General features: G+C 41.4%; 1 protein-coding gene across 5 annotated transcripts in view; it reads right to left on the reverse strand.

Moving 5' to 3' along the window:
* nacc1b (nucleus accumbens associated 1, BEN and BTB (POZ) domain containing b) overlaps nucleotides 1–20330 on the reverse strand; it is a 33616-nt gene extending 13286 nt beyond the window's left edge. The window contains exons 1-8 of one of the 5 annotated variants that reach the window (XM_061770682.1): nucleotides 18777–18913; nucleotides 10769–10840; nucleotides 9704–9854; nucleotides 5936–6178; nucleotides 4519–4707; nucleotides 3499–3934; nucleotides 1468–1753; nucleotides 15–112 (exon numbers count right to left, since the gene is read on the reverse strand). In XM_061770682.1, coding sequence (XP_061626666.1) covers nucleotides 15–112; nucleotides 1468–1753; nucleotides 3499–3934; nucleotides 4519–4707; nucleotides 5936–6178; nucleotides 9704–9829 — 1378 coding nt within the window. In that variant the 5' untranslated portion in view covers nucleotides 9830–9854; nucleotides 10769–10840; nucleotides 18777–18913. Of the gene's footprint in view, nucleotides 1–14; nucleotides 113–1467; nucleotides 1754–3498; nucleotides 3935–4518; nucleotides 4708–5935; nucleotides 6179–9703; nucleotides 9855–10768; nucleotides 10841–18776; nucleotides 19103–19981 lie in introns of those variants that run through there. The other 4 variants (XM_061770680.1, XM_061770681.1, XM_061770679.1 and 1 more) reach the window with 4 other exon arrangements.
* Nucleotides 20331–21574: the final 1244 nt, after the last annotated feature.

Genomic DNA, 21574 nt, shown 5'->3' on the forward strand with positions numbered 1-21574 from the left:
GCTGAACGGCTCACATTTGACGGCGTGCAGCACTCTGTTGTCCAGCGGCTTGCGACTTGGGTCATTGGTGGACGAGCGGATGCCGGTGCCGCAGCTGTTAGCCAGGGTGCTCCTATGTGCAGAGAACTGTCACTTTCATGCTCAAAATTTAAAGTGATTTCAATTAAAATATTCAAAGGATATACATTTGTCTTTGTAATTATTTATTTTTTTACCGATACAGGAAGTCCTCGAGTTACGACGTACTCGACCTACAACGTTTCGACTTTACGACGCCCGTGCCTCGTCCGCCATTTTGTCCCCAGCACCATAGTGTCTCTGCTTAGCTAGCGCATAGTGCTTGTCTGTGTTTGTGCGGCGGGAGTATCTTTGCCTTTTACGCCCTCCTTTTTACACACTCTCAGCAGTAATGGTAAGTACAGCATCTTCTTTTTTTATTTTAATGTATTTTAGTTTCTTTATACGAAGTGTTAACCTTTCCTGCTACGGTCACCTGACCGTGGTCGGGAGACGCAGGGGAGACTCCTTCTCCAGGGCCGAGGTTGTCCCCCTCGGGGTTAACTCGCTTCTCTCGTTGCACAGCTGAGATGGGTGGCGGCAACAATAAAGGCACGAAGCACCGATTTGCTGCTTTAATGGCTTTATTAGCTCCTCTGCACATTCGACGTCAACGGGTCCTCGGCTAATCGCTACCCCGGTCGCCGTCACTACACTTGCCACTGTACACACTCGCACCTGCGCGCACTCCTTCCTCCTTCATAGTCCCGCCGGATGACGCCTGCGCAGTCCCGTCTCACTCACACATCGACGCACAAGCCCACACACACAATCACGTGGGACAATACCCGTAACAGAAATATTTGGACGTAAATTTCACTTTAACGGTGAAATCAGACTTACGCGGAAATTCGGGTTACGTCGCCAGCGTAGGAACAGAACTCGTTCATAAATCGAGGACTTCCTTTACATGTTACATTTTTTGAATAATTACAATTTTTGTTTACTTTAAGTTTTTAAATGTATTTATTTAATGTAAATTGCATTTAAATTCTTAATACAAAATTTTATGTTAATAATTTTGCAAAATATGCTTTTTCACTTAAAAAGTAATTTAGGCTAAAATATTTAAACGACAAATGTAATATTTTAAATGAAAGTGAAATTTTATCAAATAGGCAATCAAAATTTTTTATTAGATGACAAAAAGATAATTAAATTGAAATATTACGTTCAAAACTTATTTAACTTTCTAAACAAAAAAAACAATTGATGATATGCTACCGACACAGCCATCATCATCCCCACTAGCCACGTTGAGGGTTAACAGTGTGGAATCGGACTGAACTGAATTGTGCCATTTGGTGGAAATGTGGCTTTTGATGACGACAACAAAAGTTTTCGGTTTCTTGAATTTGTGTCCCAGAAATCCCATCGAGAGAAGTTGAAGTTAAAGCCCCTGTCACTCACCTGTCAAAGAAGGCGGCCAGCAGCCGCCTGAGCAGAACCTTGTGTCGCGTGCCGGCGCTGACGTGGCAGTTCATGAGCTGCGCCCGCGAGATGAACACTGAGGTTCCGCTCACCAGCTCCAGCTTCTCGGCCGGGTCACCCTCCTCATAAAGCTTGGGGTGGCAGCGGTTGCCGATCTGGCTTATCAGCTCAGACGGCAGCGACGCCAGCTCCTGCCGGGGGCGACCACCTCGGCGCCCCGAGTCCGGGGCGGCGTCCGGCAGTGCCTCCACCTTCTCACCGGGCACTGTGAGGGCCAAATGAGACATCAGTGTCGGACAAAAAATAAAATAAGAAAAATGCAGGGTTCCTACACATTTGAAATAAAACATTTCCATACTTTTTCCAGACCCTAAATAGCAAACCTTTGGGGGGGGGGGGGGGGGGGGGGGGGTCGCCAATAGTGAAAAAACACAGGTAATTGACACCCTGCAAAAATAATTACAATTTCCTAGTTTAATAATTTCATCCACATATACATTTCCGTATCATTTTCAACTAATCCTAAAACAATACCCATAAAAATAAATGGCTTAAAGATAATTAGTAGTCCAATGACTCTGGCGTGTATGTTGCCTTCGCTGTCATAAAAAGATCTTACACAGTTGAGATGTGTCACTTCAAAATACATCCTTGACACCAATTACTACTTTCCTACTAGCTCAGCTTTGCCACCATATTGTGGCCTCTTAGGGCATTACAGAGAGAGTGCAAAAATACACCGAGAACTGAAATAGGTGGATTGTTGGTTAGGTTTAAAAAGACAAAGTTAACCATTACTATTACAACACTAGTCGCACATTCACTTATTTGCATTGTTTTCAACCTATCCTCTATTATTCGCTGTAAAAACTGCTATTAGCAGTTGTACTCCTCTCAGTACAATCCCCCAAAAGTAATATGTAATTGCCTATAGGTGCCACAAGATAACGCACTGAAAAAAGAGAGGATTATAAAAAAGGGGGAGTATGACGTCTTTGAGTTTAAATTAGGGTTGAATGTGTTCAGAATCTATTATCTAATTAAATAATCACATTTTGTATTAGAGTTTATTGTAAAATAATTTCAGTTCATGTGGTTTACTTAAATACATAACAGGTGATTCGCTTTCATTTTTGTTTTGCAGTATACCTCAACATGGGAGTGGCAATAAACAGTTTGAAACAGGCACACTTTGGCTCTTTTTTGAACAAGTGTTCATGTTGGAGAAAAAAAATCAGGCAAAAAACAAAAATGCGGGAACAAAACAACAGTTACCTGTACTTTCACACTTTGTTGTGAAATTTTCTGCCAACATCAAGTGATGGAGTGCCTGAAGCTCACTAGTATGTCAAATTTTGAAAACAAAAATAAACCGTTTTTAAAAAAAACTATAATTAATTAAAAAATAAACTCGATCAAGCAACGGCTCATAAATCGAAATACTTGGGCCGCTCTTGAAGGGGAACTAAAACCTGGATGTCAAAACTTCCTGTTATATTGTAGATGCACACATCTCTTTATCTGATGCTATTTACTTAAATCTACCAAGTATTTATTATTAAAAAATATTTCGAAAACACCAAAAGTGAGAGAATGTGATGTGTATACACTCCCCTCCTTTCGATAAAAGGCAGGAAGTGACGTGACAGTTAATGTAGCTACCAGCTCGTTGTCTTACATTTGAGCAAGTCAAGGTTGTTAAAAATGGATTGGTAGGAACTGCAGCTGTGTCAGGCACTCCACGAAAGGTGAGATCAGTGAAAATTGATGAATTTATATGTTTAATTCTTATTCCACAACTGCAATATTAATCGGAATAGCATGTTTAGGCTAGTTGGACCACATACAACATCATCTTGCCCAAAAAAATGTGTGTTCCCGTCGCTTTTAAGTCAAGGTACCGCTGTATTTTCCATACTTTGAGACCTGGAAATGTATCAAATCAAATTCCATACTTTTCCATACTTGCGCAGTAAGTATGCTTGCAAAGCAGCGTGGTGTGTTTCTGACCTGTGGCGTTGGCGTTGAGCATGCTGTACATGGTGTAAATGTTGCAGATTTGCCTGTACTGCTCTTCGGCGCTCTCGTCCGCCATCTCATCCTCTTCCTCGTCTTCGTGGTAACTGATTGGCGAGTCGCTGGTGTACAGACTGAGCGTGCCTGGACTCGTGCCTTCGGGGGTCCCACCGTTATTACTATTATTGTTGTTACTGCTGCTGTTGTTGTTGCTGTTGGCGCCTCCTGCCAGTAATGTAGGGGCGCCCCCCCGGCCAGAGGCATCCTGGGTAGCGGCATTGGAGGTGAAGGAGGAGGAGGACGTGGAAGAGTAGCGCGCCGCCTTTCTTTGGGCGCCACCGCCACTTGCAGAAGCGCCCCCTCCGTTGCCACCCTCCCACAGTCGCTTGGCCACTGGGATACAGACCACCGAGTAGGGGAAGCCCTCCTGCTGAGGACGAAAGAAATTATTTTTTCATTGAAATAGATCTTTCTTCGCCAAAGCCCAGCAACCCAAAGGTTGTTTTACGGGGAAAAGTGACACTCCAGTTGTGCAGTGGTGGTAATTACACATTACAAAGTTACAGTGTGCTTTTTGAACACAGTGCCCCAATCAGGCCCCGATGAAAGTGAACAGTTACCTCCAAAGTGAAAGTAAATTCCTCAAATGGCAACTTTATCTGGATCTGCACCAATCATTGATTGAAACGTTACACTCCAGTCCTGGTGGTAATTGTCCATCACAAAGTGTGTACGCACTTTGGAGTGCACAATTACTTTTATTGTGCATTACAAATTGTGTACCCACTTTGGAGTGCACAATTACTTTTATTGTGCATTACTTTTTCAGCACAGATCCATCTGCTTGAGCTGGTGGGTCACTGCTTACACTTGGCCCTAATACAAGTGGACTGTAACATCCAAAAGTAAAAGTACATTCCACGAACCGCACTTATACTTTGACCTCCACCAAAATAATGTGTAATTTAAACCCACAGAGAAAGAAAAAGGGCCTAGAGAAAAGGCAGAGTTGACCTGTTGAGTCTGAGGCGCGGTGGACGTCTGCTCTGTCTTCACTTTGGACATCAGATGTAGCGGTGTCAAACAAGCTGTGGGTCTGGCAACTGGGGTACCGCCCGCCACTCCGACCGTCTGAGTGACAGGACTCTGAGGCTCCGTCTCCTCGGCGTGGAGGCTCTGCGAGTCGCAGCTCGGGGACGAGACCTGCCGGATGCAAAAAGACCACATATGGTTACGTACCTTGTTACCATCCATCCATCCATCATCTTTACCGCTTATCCTCACTAGGGTCGCGGGCTGCTGGAGCCAATCCCAGCTATCTTCAGGCGGGAGGCGGGGTACACCCTGAACCGGTCGCCAGCCAATCGCAGGGCACATACAACCAAACAACCATCCGCACTCACATTCACACCTACGGGCAACTTAGACTCTTCAATTAACCTACCATGCATGTTTTTGGGATGTGGGAGGAAACCGGAGTGCCAGGAGAAAACCCAACCAGGCACGGGGAAAACATGCAAACTCCACACAGGCGGGGCCGGGATTTGAACCCCGGTGCCCAGAACTGTGAGGCAGATGCGCTAACCAGTCGGCCACCCTTGTTACCATCAGGGACAAATTGAAAAACAAGTCTTTTATGAAAAAGATTTAAGGACATTTAAATTTTTAAACTGCAAAGATCTACATATTCCAATAAATTAAAGTTTCCCAAATAAACCAAATAATGTACACAATAAATAAAGGAATGTCATAATTTCAAATAATGACATTTCAACTAAAAAAACTTAGTTAATTTAAAAACTAATGTAAATTAAAATAGTTAAACATTTACGTATTTATTATATATATATATATATATATATTATATAAAATGGTAAATAAAATGAATCAACTAAAACTTTAAATATTTCAAATTTGAAATATTTAATAGAAATGTTACTATATTAAAAAATTTTATTTTTAGATTTAATTCAATATATTTTAACTTAATTTTAATTTAAAAAAATAAAAATATTACAAGTGTTTAAATTAATTTAAAGCATATTTGCAAGTATCTTAAATGAAATGTGTATTTTTAAATATGCAATGTAATTTAATATGCTGCAACTACAATTTTAAAAATAATTCAAAATATCAAAACAATATTTTTATTTGTTTTCAGGTAACATTCTTCTTCATTATACAATTTAACTTACCTGTTTGTTTCAAAGATTTATATTATATATATATTTTTTTTTTTTCTTATAGGCTGATCCCAAGCAGCCAGAAAACCTGGGAGGCTGGGTAGCTCTTCTGCAAGTTTGACGCACTACCGAAAGCATATCACAAGCCAAGACGTCTGCTATCCAGAGGCTGAACTGCAATGTATTTGTTTACAAAGTAGACGTACACCCCAACTAAGTCACTCCAATCTACTCTCTGGCCAGTGTACCTTGAGGAAAAACTCTGTGCCCTTCTCCATGATCTGCTGGATCTGCAGGAAGCCTGCGGTGTACATGAGCAGGAACTGGTCCCCCACGTTCATGCTGAGGCGGCCCGTATAGCAGAAGGCCAGGATCTGCTGGAAGCTCTGTGGCTGCACGGCGGCAGGCAGCTCCACCACCGAGCTCTTGCCGCCCGCGTTGAACAGGTCGCGGAAGTATGATGAGCTGGCCGCCAGCACCGCACGGTGGGCCTGACAGCGGGGAAAGACGTATGCAATTTAGTTAGCAGTGCCCCCTGGACATTTGTGGGGAAAAAAAATAAATAAACACCAACAACAACAACGTGCCATGGAAACCAGTTTCACTGATTGAAACGAAATTGGGTGGACACGTTCCTGTTGTGACAACAGGACGCATGAAAAAGTCTCAAGGACCCATGCACGAAATTGAACAAGAATTCCGAAACACTGCGTCGGATGCAATCACAAAATTTTTATTTTTGTATTTTCAAAACTTCGGAACTTTTTACAGGGCAACTTTTGGGCCAACCTTAAAGTAACAGTCGCATCAGATGAACCAGATTTCATTGTACCTTGCACAGATTCAAGACAATGTGCCTGATGCAGCAAAAACTCCAGCGTAGAGGTGCAACAATTAATGGATTAATTGACAACTTATCGATTATCAAATCAATAGACAATTTTGATTTTCACAAGTTACTTTTCAGTAATTTATTTCAGTGAGCAGACTAACTCTGTTTTATTGTCGTGTCTGATGGGAATCAAATCAGAATCAGAATCATCTTTATTTGCCAAGTATGTCCAAAACACACAAGGAATTTGTCTCAGGTAGTTGGAGCCGCTCTAGTACAACAGATTTAGTACAATTTACAGAACACTTTGGAGACAGAGACATTGACAAAAAACAATTGTGCAAAAAGATGCAGAGTCCTCTAGCACTTAGAGCAGTTCGAATGACTAATAATTGCCCCTGAGGGTCAATTAAGAGGCGGCACGGTGGACGACTGGTTAGAGCATCTGCCTCACAGTTCTGAGGACCTGGGTCCAATACCCGGCCCTGCCTGTGTGGAGTTTGCATGTTCTCCCCGCGCCTGCGTGGGTTTTCTCCGGGCACTCCGGTTTCCTCCCACATCCCAAAAACATGCATGGTAGGTTAATTGAAGACTCTAAATTGCCCGTAGGTGTGAATGTGAATGCGGATGGTTGTTTGTTTGTATGTGCCCTGCGATTGGCTGACAACCAGTTCAGGGTGCACCCGACCGCTTGCCCGAAGATAGCTGGGATAGGCTCCAGCACTCCCGCGACCCTTGTGAGGATAAGCAGCTCAGAAAATGGATGGATGAATGGGTTAATTAAGACACGTTCAAACTATTTATAAACGTCTATGAAGATAGGAGGCGGTAGAGTGCGCAGACAATATGCTGCCGCTGGAAAACATTTAAAATGGCTGCGACTGCAGCGCTCTAGTTTCTTATCTCAACAATTGACTGACGCGGCAATCACTGAGGGACTAATTAAGCCTGACTGTACATCGTCAAAAAACGATTTGGTCGAGTGAACTCTCGGAAAATGAGCATGCGGCCTCTCTGCAGCAGGCGCGCTTCTCGCTGAGTTCACACTACAAACTCCAACGTGTTGAAAAAGAAGAAGAATTGTGCATTTCCTTAAGAATTACACCCTTCTGACTACTAATGATCTTTCACTGTATTTGAGTATAATATTTTATTTCCTAATTTGTTAAAAACTTATAGACATATATACACACGCATTTCTTTGCATTATGTTCTAATAGTTTTGTCATTATTTTAATTGTATTTATTCAATTTTTTAAAATTTGATTATAATGTATTTATTATATTCTAATAATTTTGTCCTACTCTTAACCTTTTGTTTGACAGTATTTTTTATCATAATTTAGTTATAGTTTTTTTGTTTGTCTAATTATTTTGACAGTTTTTTAAATTTAGATTTTCGAGGGGAGATATAGTTTTGGATTTGAACACAGGTGTGCATACTTTTTATATCCACTGCAGCCTTGTTCCTGTCTTTGTAATCTGCCTGGTGAGCCTACAGTTTTGTGCTGTTGAACAAGTGGAAACAACATAGTATAAGACCACTTCTTGGAGCTGAATTTGCCTTAATTTGTTATTTTAGAAATACTTTATTTTACAAAGAATGTATTTATGTTTGACATTAAGTGATATTGTTCAGCAAAGTCCGAAATTGAACATTTATATTTGATTTAGTTTTTATTTTATTTGACGTTCATGCTGATTTAAAAAATAAATCCGACGTTAGGTACTATTTTTTTCACTGAGTACTTTCTGACTCTTAAGTAATTATTTGGAGGACTATTTTTTTACTTTTACTTGAGTCATACTATTCTAAAGTAATAGTACTCTTACTTGAGTACAATATTTGGCTACTCTACCCAACTCTGAAAACAGAGTAATAACAAATAAAACACAAAGGATTATACAGTCTGTGCATCATGATATAATGCTTCAATTCAATTGATTGTGCTGCTCTTTCTGGTGTGCCCACCTTGGCCACCGGGGGCAGTATAGTCCTACAGACGAACAAAGAAGTCACCACTACTCTGTAACTCCACAAGCTACAAAATTAGTCGGGGCTTTTTTCCTCACTGAGGATAAAGTATTTTTTGACTAAGAAATGTGATATTGTCTGTCTACATGTGCTGCTCCACCGTTTGTGTTCAAATACCATGACTATCAATGCTAATCTTTAGCCCATCAATGGGATTATCCATTATATTTTAGAATTAAGCGAGTCTGGGCGTTCTTTAGGCAAAGTAGTTCGCTTGTTTTAAAGACACATTGTGTACTTGTCTTTGTTGTATGTTTAGTTTAACAGTAAACTTCAACTCTGAGTGGAAATTAACAGCTTGGAGCCTCATTTTAGAAGAGCTGTTCACTATTTGCCAAACATCTGCTTATTGTGAAGTCAACTGAGCTCACTACCACCAAACAGCGCTTGCACCTCAAGTTTGTGCCCCCAAGTCAAAGCAAAAATTCAACCGCAAAACGAGGGCTCATATCTTCTAAAACACGTTAAGTCGGTCGGGTCTCTCGTATCGCAAGGCACCACTGTAAAGCGGAGGTTGATTTTTGCTACAAAAAAAGTTCAGTTGAGTTCAGTGTTGCAATGCTTTCAGTGCATCTATCAGAATTTTTAATAATAATAAATAAACAAATACTGATGGCGGCACGGTGGGCGACTGGTTAGAGCGTCAGCCTCACAGTTCTGAGGACCCGGGTTCAATCCCCGGCCCCACCTGTGTGGAGTTTGCATGTTCTCCTCGTGCCTGCGTGGGTTTTCTCCGGGCACTCCGGTTTCCTCCCACATCCCAAAAACATGCATTAATTGAAGACTCTAACTTGCCCATAGGTGTGACTGTGAATGTGAATGGTTGGTTGTTTGTTTGTTTGTTTGTTTGTTTGTGCCCTGCGATTGGCTGGCAACCAGTTCAGGGTGTATCCTGCCTCCTGATAGCTGGGATAGGCTCCAGCACGCCCGCGACCCTAGTGAGGAGAAGCGGCTCAGAAAATGGGTGGATGGATGGATGGATAAATACTGATAATACAAACATTGTGGATAAACTTGGTCATGATGACTCCAATGACATTTTCACACCATTTCATCACCGGCCAGTAACTGCAGAAACTGCCATGGATTCCAGATCTACACAACATTAAGTGACGAAAAGGTGTTGGTGGCTTAAATAAAAAGTCAGACCTTGAAGGCGTGTCCCTTGACCACCACGGAGACATCACAGTAGAGGCCCTGCAGACGCTGCTCATTCAGACACTCCAGGACGTTGTTGCCAAAGTTGGGGATCGCCATCTGTAGCGTCTGAGCCATAACGCTGTGCCCAGCACCACAGGGTCTGTGAGGGTCAAAAACAAACATAAAAAACACGCAATGAAACTTGATACCTTATTTTAAATCACCCCAAGCGCAGTTAAATTACAGTGTCTGGTTTATTTTACCTCCTCACAACACATCCACAGTGTAATAGTGAGCGGTTTTTTATGCTTTCTGGCCCACTTCTTCTTTTCCCACCGCTCGGTCAAAGAAGAGTCGCTTGTATAACTCGTCTATTTTTCTACGTCATAACAAGCTGTGATCAAAAAGCGGACCAACAGTCAACGTGACATTAAATCATCCTTCCTTAATAATAGATTCTGTTTAAGAGTGACTCACTTCCGTCTGCATGGATTCTTTGTTTTGGTTCCAAGTACAAAAGATGTGGTTATTAAAAGTGGAAAGTTTTTAAATAAACGCAGTAGGGATGAAACAGCATATAAGAGAGTTCTACCGAACATGGTGGAAGGCAGTCCGAGTGATCGCAACATTTTTTTCATTGTATTTTTGTCCATTACTTTTGCATTTGTCATCTAATATTTTTGTATTATTGTCCAACATTTTTGTCTAATATTCATGTATTTTTGGTCTTAGATTATTTTCAATATTTGCCAATGTTTTGGCATAATATGTTTTCCAGTTTTATCACTTTTTTAATATCTGTATATTTTTCATCCATTTTTTTTATTTTTCCCCCCAAGTGTTTAGGAAAAACATACTTAATTCTGATGTTTGGATTTATTCTGACATTTGTGTATTTTTCATCCAAATTTCTGTTTTCTTTATTTTTAATTATATACGTATTATTGTCACTGATGGTGTAATGGTGCATTCGCCTGACTTGGGTGCAGGCAGCATGGGCTTAGTTCCCACTCAGTGACGATGTGAATGTGAGTGCAAGTGGTTGTCCATGTCTACATGTGACCTGCGACTTACTGGCGACCACTTCAGGGTGTAATCCGCCTTTTGCCCGAAGTCAGCTGGGATAGGCTCCAGCACCCCGTGACCCTGAACAGGATAAGCAGTATTGAGAATGGATGGATGGATTTATTATTATTATTATGTTACTTATCAGCTGGGATAGGCTCCAGCACACCTGCAAGCCTAGTGAGGATAAGCAGTACACAGAATGGATGAATGGATATTATTATATATTGTTAGATTTTTCTTCAAATTTTTTTCCCCTGTATTTTTAGTATCTTTCTAAATAATTGTGCATTTGTCATCTGATATTTTTGTCTACTATTTTGTATTAATCCCAATAATAAATGCATCATTTTATATTTTAGTTACAAAAATGGGAACAATATCTTTTATCTAATATTCTTTTCTAATAATTTAGTCATTATATTCGCAATAATATATTTTTCTCTATATATAATAGAATAGAAAGCCATCGTCATTACATGGTATAAGTGTGGAAATAGTGAAAGCTTGGGGAAAATACACTAATTGTAGAAAAAGAATATACATACACTGGAAGTGATGTCTAATATTGACTAATCCTGTAATAATGTTCAGGCACGCATTTTAAACACACACGGCCCACCTCCGTTAACAAACACTTTGAACTCTGTTTAAAAATGTGCGTGCAAAGCAGCAGTGAGCTAAAGGAGCGCTTTGGAGGTCCATTGCCACTCGCTCATCATTAATTTGTGCACTTTACTGTGGCTAACAACTTGTTATGGATGCAGCGGGAGGAAATAAAGACTATACCAGAAAGACTAAACATTCTCCTATTTATAGCTTGAGTATTGCATTTTACAATGAAAAGACTTAATGCTATTTTTATGGCATCACACATTTTGCACATTTGGGCTTTTTAATGGTAGCATTTGGTGGGTGATTGCATACAAATCACCTTCACAGTAAAAAGCATTTTAGGTAACTGGAAACTGACTTATTTGAAAAACTAACTGAACCAACAAAATTTGGAGAAAAACAGTCACTGTTACCGCATTTTATGTATAGTGTTTTATTACTTGTGTCACGTAGACAGAAACATTTGGAAAAAGAAAAAGTGGTACCTCAGAAGTTGAATTGTGCAATTTGGAATTCGACCAATATTTTTTGTCCACAGAAAGTTTCCCCTCCAATATTACTACTTAAATCCTGACAGTTTATGGAAGAGATCATGTCTACTTTCATTATTTCAGCGACCATCTGAAATCACAGTTGAGTGATTGTGACAAATGTCTTTAAACATGATATTTATGTAATTAAGTCATGAGTTGCCTTCAGAGAGAGTCTGAACTATTAAACCCCCCAAAACTTAGTGACTGCTACAAATGTCCTTCAATGTGGCCTATACCCATCCATCCATCCATTATCTATTCAGGTGGAGCCTAAAGTGAAATTATTACATCACAAGTGAACAAAAGTAGTCCGGTGTTACATTTACCAACAGTCTGAAAATCACAGTTTTCTCCTCACAACGGTCATTTTTCCAAATGTCTTTAAATGTCACATCTATTGTACGTAATCAAGTCAGGTGCTGCCTTCAGGGACAGCCTGAATTCGCAATCCCCCAATTGTGTGATTTTTACAAATGTCCTGAAATGTCTCATTATCTATCTACTAGATCTACCGATGGTTTTATATTAGGTGTTGTCTTCAGGGACTAGTAGTTTATCCCTAGGAGAATATGGGACATGTTTCAAACTTGAGAGCTTCTACCACAGTTATTTGTTGTACAGAGATTGATGTGTATCCCAGAGTACTGAAAAATGACTTCTTTGTATAAATGAAGTGCGTTCATGTTTGCATAGCATAAATGTCTTGCATTTGACCTGTGAAATGGATCCGAAATTGCACAACGAGTCATGAGAATCCACCATTTTGCACCGCCAGTGACATTTTGCACTTTGCGGGGCCTCCAATGACAATTAAGACGGCGGCGCAGCTTCCAGGTGTAAATATGTGCAGCGGCATGAATAATAAGCAGACGGTTGCCAAGACGACAAGCCATTGTGCCTAATAAATTAAAGCCGAGCATGCTGATAACACACATTGAGAAGTCGAGTCATGACAAAAGACCCATTTCCAAACACGTGCGTGTGTGAGGATTATTGAGATGTCATCCAAGGACGCCCGGCTACGGGTCAGCAGGGGTCACCACAACATCCAGGAAACAAAAAGGGGAGTTAATTGGCATCACTTGACCTTTGAACTGGGGGCCTCCTTGTGACCCATTAAACACTGACTGGCTAACCATGTAAAAAAAAAAAAGGGAAGAGAGTCAACTGAACATGTTGAAGCATAGATTATCTCTCAATCTATCCGAGTCTTGCCTACAGGAATAGTGTGAAATGACATCTTTCCTCTCAGAACTGAGTGATTGTTCCAAATGTCTATTCACAGGGGACATGAACCGAGCCCGACCGCAAATTGGGAATTGCCGTGAATAATTGACGCTCCCCTAAGTTATTATAATTGCCTATATTAATAGTTTGAACCATAAACATAATACAAACTACAACCCCAATTCCAATGAAGTTGGGACATTGTGTTAAACATTATTAAAAACAGAATACAATGATTTGATTTGATCATGTTCACCTATATTTAATTGAATACACTACAAAGACAAGCTATTTAATGTTCAAACTGAGAAACTTTATTGTTTTTAGCAAATAATCATTAACTTATAGCTAGAATTTTATGGCTGCAACACGTTCCTAAAAAGCTGGGACAGGTGGCAAAAGACTGAGAAAGTTGAGGAATGCTCATCAAACACCTGTTTGGAACATCCCACAGGTGAACAGGCTAATTGGGAACAGGTGGGTGCCATGGGTATAAAAGGAGCTTCCCTGAATTGCTCAGTCATTCACAAGCAAAGATGGGGCGAGGTTCACCTCTTTGTGAACAAGTGTGTGAGAAAACAGTCAAACACTTTAAGGACAATGTTCCCTCAACGTACAATTGCAAGGAATTGAGGGATTTCATCATCTACGGTCCATAATATCATCAAAAGGTTCAGAGAATCTGGAGAAACCACTGCATGTACGCGGCAAGGCCGAAAACCAACACTGAATGCCCGTGACCTTTGATCCCTCAAGCGGCACTACATCAAAAACCGACAATGTGTAAAGGATATCACCACATGGGCTCAGGAACACTTCAGAAAACCAATGTCAGTAAATGCAGTTCGGCGCTACATCCGTAAGTGCAACTTGAAACTCTACTATGCAAAGCAAAAGCCATTTATCAACAACACCCAGAAACGCCGCCGGCTTCTCTGGGCCCGAGCTCATCTAAGATGGACTGAAGCAAAGCGGAAAAGTGTTCTTTGGTCGGACGAGTCCACATTTCAAATTGTTTTTGGAAATTGTGGACGTCGTGTCCTCCGGGCCAAAGAGGAAAAGAACCATCTGGACTGTTATGGACACAAAGTTCAAAAGCCAGCATCTGTGATGGTATGGGGCTGTGTTAGTGCCAATGGCATGGGTAACTTACACATCTGTGAAGGCACCATTAATGCTGAAAGGCACATACAGGTTTTGGAGAAACATATGCTGCCATCCAAGCAACGTCTTTTTCATGGATGCCCCTGCTAAATTCAGCAAGACAATGCCAAACCACATGCTGCACGTGTTACAACAGCATGGCTTCGTAGTAAAAGACTAGACTGGCCTGCCTGCAGTCCAGACCTGTCTCCCATTGAAAATGTGTGATGCATTATGAAGCGTAAAATACGACAACAGAGACCCCGGACTGTTGGACAGCTGAAGCTGTACATCAAGCAAGAATGGGAAAGAATTCCACCTACAAAGCTTCAACAATTAGTGTCCTCACTTCCCAAACATTTATTGAATGTTGTTAAAAGAAAATGAGATGTAACACAGTGGTAAACATGACCCTGTCCCAGCTTTTTTGGAACGTGTTGTAGCCATAAAATTCAAAGTTAATGATTATTTGCTAAAAACAATAAAGTTTATCAGTTTGAACATTAAGTATCTTGTCTTTGTAGTGTATTCAATTAAATATAGGTTGAACATGATTTGCAAATCATTGTATTCTGTTTTGATTTATGTTTAACACAATGTCCCAACTTCACTGGAATTGGGGTTGTAATCCCAAAACACTTCAATAGCATTTCAAAGGTTTACTAATAGGAATGCACTGATACCAATTTTTTCAGACAAGAACTTCAATTTGAGTAACCGCAGATACCGAATATTGATGCTTGACAATGCCACTACGTCTTGCAATTGTGATGTAAAAGTGTTTGATTTTAATGAAAATTAAAATCACTTTTAGAGTAACAATTTGTCATTACTGTCATTTTAAAATCAAACTGCATGCTTTTCTAACAGTCTTGCTACACATTTCACTTAAATGTAGAATGTAACACAAGGCATTTCAGTTTTGTGCCATCTTAGTCTGAACACTATGGGACATTATGGTAGAAGAGAGGAAAAAGAACAAATTCTGGTGGAAATAAAAGTAGGAATACAGATGCCGTGTTAACTCTGTGTGTTAACTACAAAATAGTGAAAAAAATATACAGTACAAAACTGCTTCTTGAGAATACAAGTTAAAAAATAAATAATCTGACAGGACAACTTAGATGACACCAATCGCCTACTTCTCTTTACTCAAAGTTGTTGATAGACCACAGTTTGTTCACTTTTTATCCTTTGAGATGACACTACAATGCAATAAATATACATTTGATAGTATTTGGCCACGAAAAAATAAGTGACTTTTTTTGCCACTTCAAAGAACATTGCGAATTTTCTGCAAATAAAGGAAGATGGGTTGGGGGGAAAATAAAAACTGCCAAGAATGGGCAAATTCACAGCTGCTGAACTGTGAATATGCAGGAGTCCACCTTAAGTCAGATGTTGCCTCCAAGGATATTGTGAAATCGCAGCTTTCCCCTCACAACTACTAGTACCAAATATATTTAAAAGTTATTTCTATCAAAATAACCCTGGTGTTGCCTTCAGTCACAGTCTGAAATCACAGCTATCCCCTCATAAGTAAGTGATTGTTCCAAATGTTCTCAAATGTTCCAATCATCCACCATCTTAGGTGTTGCCTTTATGAACAGTCTGAAAATCTGTTTTCCCCTCACAAGGGAGTGATTGTTCCATCCATCCATCCATCCATTTTCTGAGCCGCTTCTCCTCACTATGGTCGCGGGCGTTCTGGAGACTATCCCAGCCATCATCGGGCAGGAGGCGGGGTACACCCTGAACTGGTTGCCAGCCAATCCCAGGGCACATACAAACAAACAACCATTTGCACTCACATGCACACCTACGGGCAATTTAGAGTCCCATATGTATTTAAATGTTACTTCAAGATAAGTCAGGTGTTGCCTTTAGAAAGCAGCGGTGGGACCAAGTCATTGCTTTGCAAGTCACAAGTAAGTCTCAAGTCTTTGCCCTCAAGTCCCGAGGTAAGTCCCAAGTCGAGACATGCAAGTCCCGAGTCAGGTCGCAAGTCCTACACCTTGAGTTTTGAGTCCTTTCGAGTCATTTTAACAACAAAATAAAAATATATTTTAATAGATATATTTATTTAATTGCGGCACGGTGGCCGACTAGTTAGAGCGTCAGCCTCACAGTTCTGAGGACCCGAGTTCAATCCCTGGCCCCGCCTGTATGGAGTTTGCATGTTCTCCCCGTGTCTGCGTGGGTTTTCTCCGGGCATTCCGGTTTCCTCCCACATCCCAAAAAACATGCATTAATTGGAGACTCTAAATTGCCTGTAGGCGCGAATGTGAGTGTGAATGGTTGTTTGTTTCCATGTGCCCTGCGATTGGCTGGCAACCAGTTCAGGGTGTACCCCGCCTCCTGCCCGATGACAGCTGGGATAGGCTCCAGCACGCCCGCGACCCTAGTGATGAGAAGCGGCTCAGAAAATGGATGGATGGATGGATATTTATTTAATTAATATTTATAAATAATATAGTGAATTTATATATTTAATACATTTTTAAATCCCTATTTATTTATCAAAACAAATTTGATAAATAAGTGCATTGAACCGTTCTAAGAAAACTAGGGGTCTGATCAAAATGTTTGCACGTTCAAAGCCAATCATTGAGAGAGGGTGGGGGGGGGGGGGGGTAATTGAATGTTCTATTCACAATTCTAGCAGAATAATCAAGTATAGGGATAAAATATATTTTTGCTTGGTTAATGAGCAATTATGAATACACAAGAGAAAATGAGACATTTCATTTATGAAAGACCTATCAGTTTCCTCTTTTCGATAAGAGTATTCTTCTTAAATTCACACTGTGCATATTGCAGGAAACTGCATTTTGTTTTCAACAAATATTTCTAGTGAGGTAATTCCAAACAAAAATAAATAGGCATTCTTGTGAGTATCAAAAACATAAAGCAATTTTTAAAAAAGAACAAGTTTGTCATCTTGTTATAAAGGAACAATTTCATCCAACTTTAGTATCTCCAAACACTAGGGGGCACTACGTTAAAACATTACATCAAAAGGGGGGAAGAAGAAAAGGACACGAAGAAGAATCAATAATGTAGTTTCATGTTAAATAAATGCTAGCTTTGTGCTGATCGATCGGTAAAAAGTGAACAAAAAAAAAAAAAATACAAAACTGATTCTTGAGAACACTAACTAAACCAGACTGTAACGAAAAGGAAGCCCAGACAGCGCACTGCCGGCCGGCCTGCCGTGTAACTGTCTGCGTGATCGTTCACAAAGCTAGCTGCTAATTCTAACGGAATCAAGCATACGTGACATCAAGCCGTGTAGTACATTTTGACCGAATATATAAATCGGTAAAATCCGCAGCATTATGTTGTCGCTTTTTAAATGTTCTTGTAGTATAAAAATAAGTGACAAATATAGCAGAAGAAAGAGAAACTATTAATTTTGGTGTCTCAGTGCTTTGGTCAAAGTAGCAATTCTTTTCAAGTCAATGGGTTCAAATCTAAGTGAAGTCAAGAGTCATTGCTCTTCAAGTCCAAGTCGAGTTGCAAGTCTTGTAAAATATTGTCAAGTCGAGTCATCAAATTCATGACTCGATTCCAAGTCAAGTGTCTCGAGAGTCCACACCTGTCAAGAAGTGTCTGAAACCAGTTTTCCTCTCACATCTTAATGACTGCTCCAAATATCCATAAATGTTATATCATCTAACATCCATCCATCCATTCCTCCAACCACTATTCACAACGAGTGATTGTTGCAAATGTCTTTAGATCTTATTTCTATCCCAACAAGTCAAGTGCTGCCTTCGGTGACAGTGTGAAATCACCCACAGCCCCACCGAGTTATAGTTCCAAATCAATTTATCAATCTCATGCGTTGTCTTCAGTGACAGTTCAAAACCATAGACTGTCTTTAAATGCTAGATTATCTGTCTCTAGATGTCATCCAAGGACACCTGACCCAGCTGACTGCTCGCTGCTTTTTCCCCCCTGGGTGAGGTTCAGTGGGGGTCACCCCAACATCCAGGAAAGATAAAGAGGACCAATTGCCACCACTTGACCTTTGAACCGGGGCCCCCTTGTTTCCCACTAAACAGCTGAACCTCGTCAAACGGTAAAAAACGCACATGTCCTCTCCCTCAAAATGTTTAATATATTACAGACTGACTTTAGAGAACCTCATGAATTACTCAGCTCAGTTTCCTGCTTTAGAAAGGTGGCCTGTGTTAGCAAGTAGCGAGCTAAAGCTAAGGCTAACACCGCTGCCACCACACCGCTGCACACATTTCAGAAAACTGCCGAAATTGCTCGCATTAAACACAATGGAAATCCCTTCGTGGCTGTTAGTTTAAACCAACGTTTCGAGGCGACGTCTTCACTGACCACTACCAGCCCCCTCCCTCCCCCCCCCCCCAGCGACGGGGACAGAGCACTGAAATGCGGCTACGCTCTCCCCCCACCCTCCCCGCCCACGGCGGAGCAAACTTAACCCCAAAATGCAGACCGTTAAAAAAGAGAAATCGTCTCACTTGAGGGAGTCGAGCCGAGCCGATGTCTCGCCCGAAGAGAGGGGCAGACGATACAGAGAGGAGGCAGCCACCAAGTAGCGGCAGAGCGCCGGAGGACAAGCGGCGGGTGAAAAGAGCTCACGGTGCCCCGCCGTGTGCCAGCCAGCCAGCCGCCGGATTTGGGAGTCCTCCGCTGGCCCGGGCCGGCGGGAGGGAACGCAAGAGAGGAGGGGAGGGAAGAAGGAAGAGGAGGGGGGCGGCGACGAGACAAAAAACGAAGAGGGCCACACAGATAAAAGACGAGAAAGCTCCACTCCTTTAGGTCCGCATTGGTCCTGAGTCAAACGTTAAAGTGGGGAAAATAGTCGAGAAGATGAAATATTGAGCGGCGAGTTTAGCTGCTTTCTCACGGTTCTCCTTGTCGCGGGCTTCCCTCAGCCGAAAGCGGCCACCATGAAGCAGCATCGTGGACCACCTCCATTTTTTTAATGTCGCGTACTTTAACGATTAAAATATATATATATATAGTGATCTCACGCCGACTCGCTTCGGCCAACTCCCGTGTTTCGTTTCAGTGATCGATAGTCTTGAACCGCGACATCAACAGGTCAACCCGGGACACAGACGGACGAGTCCAACGGCATGGCGAGTCAAGCGGTGGGGAAGAAAAGTACAAGGTGCCCCCGGGCTAAGTGAAGTCTAAAAACCTCACATTGGACAATTGAATAGCGGTTGTTAGTGTTGTTTTTAATGAAAATAACTATAACGTCCACAGTAACCGAGGGGCTTCTTATTTTTTGAAGTGGAAAGTTCGGGAACATCGGAAGAAGAGCGACGGACTCGCGTGGAACCACTCACCGCGAGGATGGAGGCGGGGGACATAAGGGGGGTTTGTTAGTGGGCGAGCCCGCCGCGATGAGTCGCTCGGTGCTTAGAAAGTTTGCCCACTTTCCCCTCGCCCATCCCCCACACACGGTAGCTAGCTCAACTTCATTTAGCCGTGTCAAATTATTAAAAACACTGGCTTCTTTTTCAACCCTACTACACTTTTTCAAGCGTCACCTACCATCCACTTCTACGTCGCCCCCCCCCCCCCCCCCCCCCAAAAAGAAAGCCCACCAGTTAAAGAAGAAAATTGAGTTCCACGGGGCATCACACCGTGGCCCAACCGACGCTCTCCCAGCGCTTGTGCGTTGTTGCTGGGTGGCGTGCAATAACTCACTCACCCCTTCGGCCGCTGGAACTCGTTTGCGGAGGAGCAGCAGCGGGGCCTGGGAAGCTCGCTAATGGTGGTGGTGGTGGTGGTGGTGGTGTGTCCCTCTGCCGCACCGCAGGCAGCCATTCATTACTGGGACTCGACGGCGGAGCAGCATCATCATGAAGGCATGCACGTACACACGCGTGCTTGACGAGGGGAAAAAAACGGGGTGGGGGTATTGTACTGTATGGGCAAAGCAGAGTTTGCTGCTTCCCATATTGCAGACAGATGGCAGAATCATCGATGAGACAGACAGATTTGGGAGTTGGAGATACATGTTGAGCATGGTCCATCGAGTTCAGGTGTTGCCTTCATAGACTGTCTCAAATCAGTTCTCCCTCACAATTGACAGATCAATCAATTGATCTCGGGCAGTGGTTCTCAAGCTTTTTACACCAAGTACCATTACCTACTTATCCAAGTTCCACCATCAATAAAATACAATAATATTGTAGTAGGCCTAAGTGTTCCATCAAAAACAAGAACAGTTTTATTTTTAAAAAAAAGTATATTTAAGCCACTGTAACATGCACATTTTGAATATTTTATTATGTGTTACAGACCAAACCAGTTAAATGCATTTTCTGCATTGCGATTTTAGAAAAAAGGCATTTTTGAATAAAGGGGGGAAATTTTCAAAGGTTTTTAAAAATATGATTCCTCGATTAATCGGTGAAAAAATAAACAACTGATTAATATGTGTTTTAAATCGTTAGTTGCAGCCCTTATTAAAATCATAATGTAATGTACTAAAAAGTCAAATACAACTGACCTGTAAGTGTAAGTGACCAGAAAGTGATTCATTCGTGTACCACTGGAGGAAGTCCATGTACCACACTTTGAGAATAATTGATCAAGGGTATGTAAACTTATGAGCACAACTGTATAGCATCGCCTACATAAGAGTTTCAGTGTATCCACAAAGGATTTTTTTTGTTTGTTTGTTTCATCTGTCTTCATTCAACCTAGCATGCATGTTTTTGGGATGTGGGAGGACCCGTCCAAAACCCACACAGGCACAGGGAGACCATGCAAACTCCACACAGGTGGGGCTGGGATTTGAACCTCGGTCTTCAGAACTGTGAGGCAGATTTGCTAACCAGTCTCCTCTTTTGAACATTTTAGGAAAACAAGGAAAAACATCCAATTCAACAAAGAAGATTCCAGTTGCCTTTTAAGTACTATGTAAAGTACTGCCAGTGAGGCAAAAAATAAATAAATTTAGTTAGCCACCAATTGTGCAAGCTCTCCCACTTAAAGAGATGAGAGAGGCCTGTAATTTTCATATGTATACATCACTTATGAGAGACAAAATGAGAAAGAAAACAAATCCAGAAAATCACTTTGTTTTTTTAAATAATTTATTGGCAAATTATGGTGGAAAATATGTATTTGGTTAATAAAAGTTCATCTCAATACTTTGTTATATACCCTTTGTTTGCAATGACAGAGGTCAAACGTTTTCTGTAAATCTTCATACGGTTTTCACACACTGTTGCTGGTATTTTGGCCCATTCCTCCATGTAGATCTCCTCTAGAGTAGTGATGTTTTGTGGCTATC

The sequence above is a fragment of the Phyllopteryx taeniolatus genome, chromosome 4 (assembly GCF_024500385.1).
Source record: "Phyllopteryx taeniolatus isolate TA_2022b chromosome 4, UOR_Ptae_1.2, whole genome shotgun sequence".
Classification (NCBI taxonomy): Eukaryota; Metazoa; Chordata; class Actinopteri; order Syngnathiformes; family Syngnathidae; genus Phyllopteryx; species Phyllopteryx taeniolatus.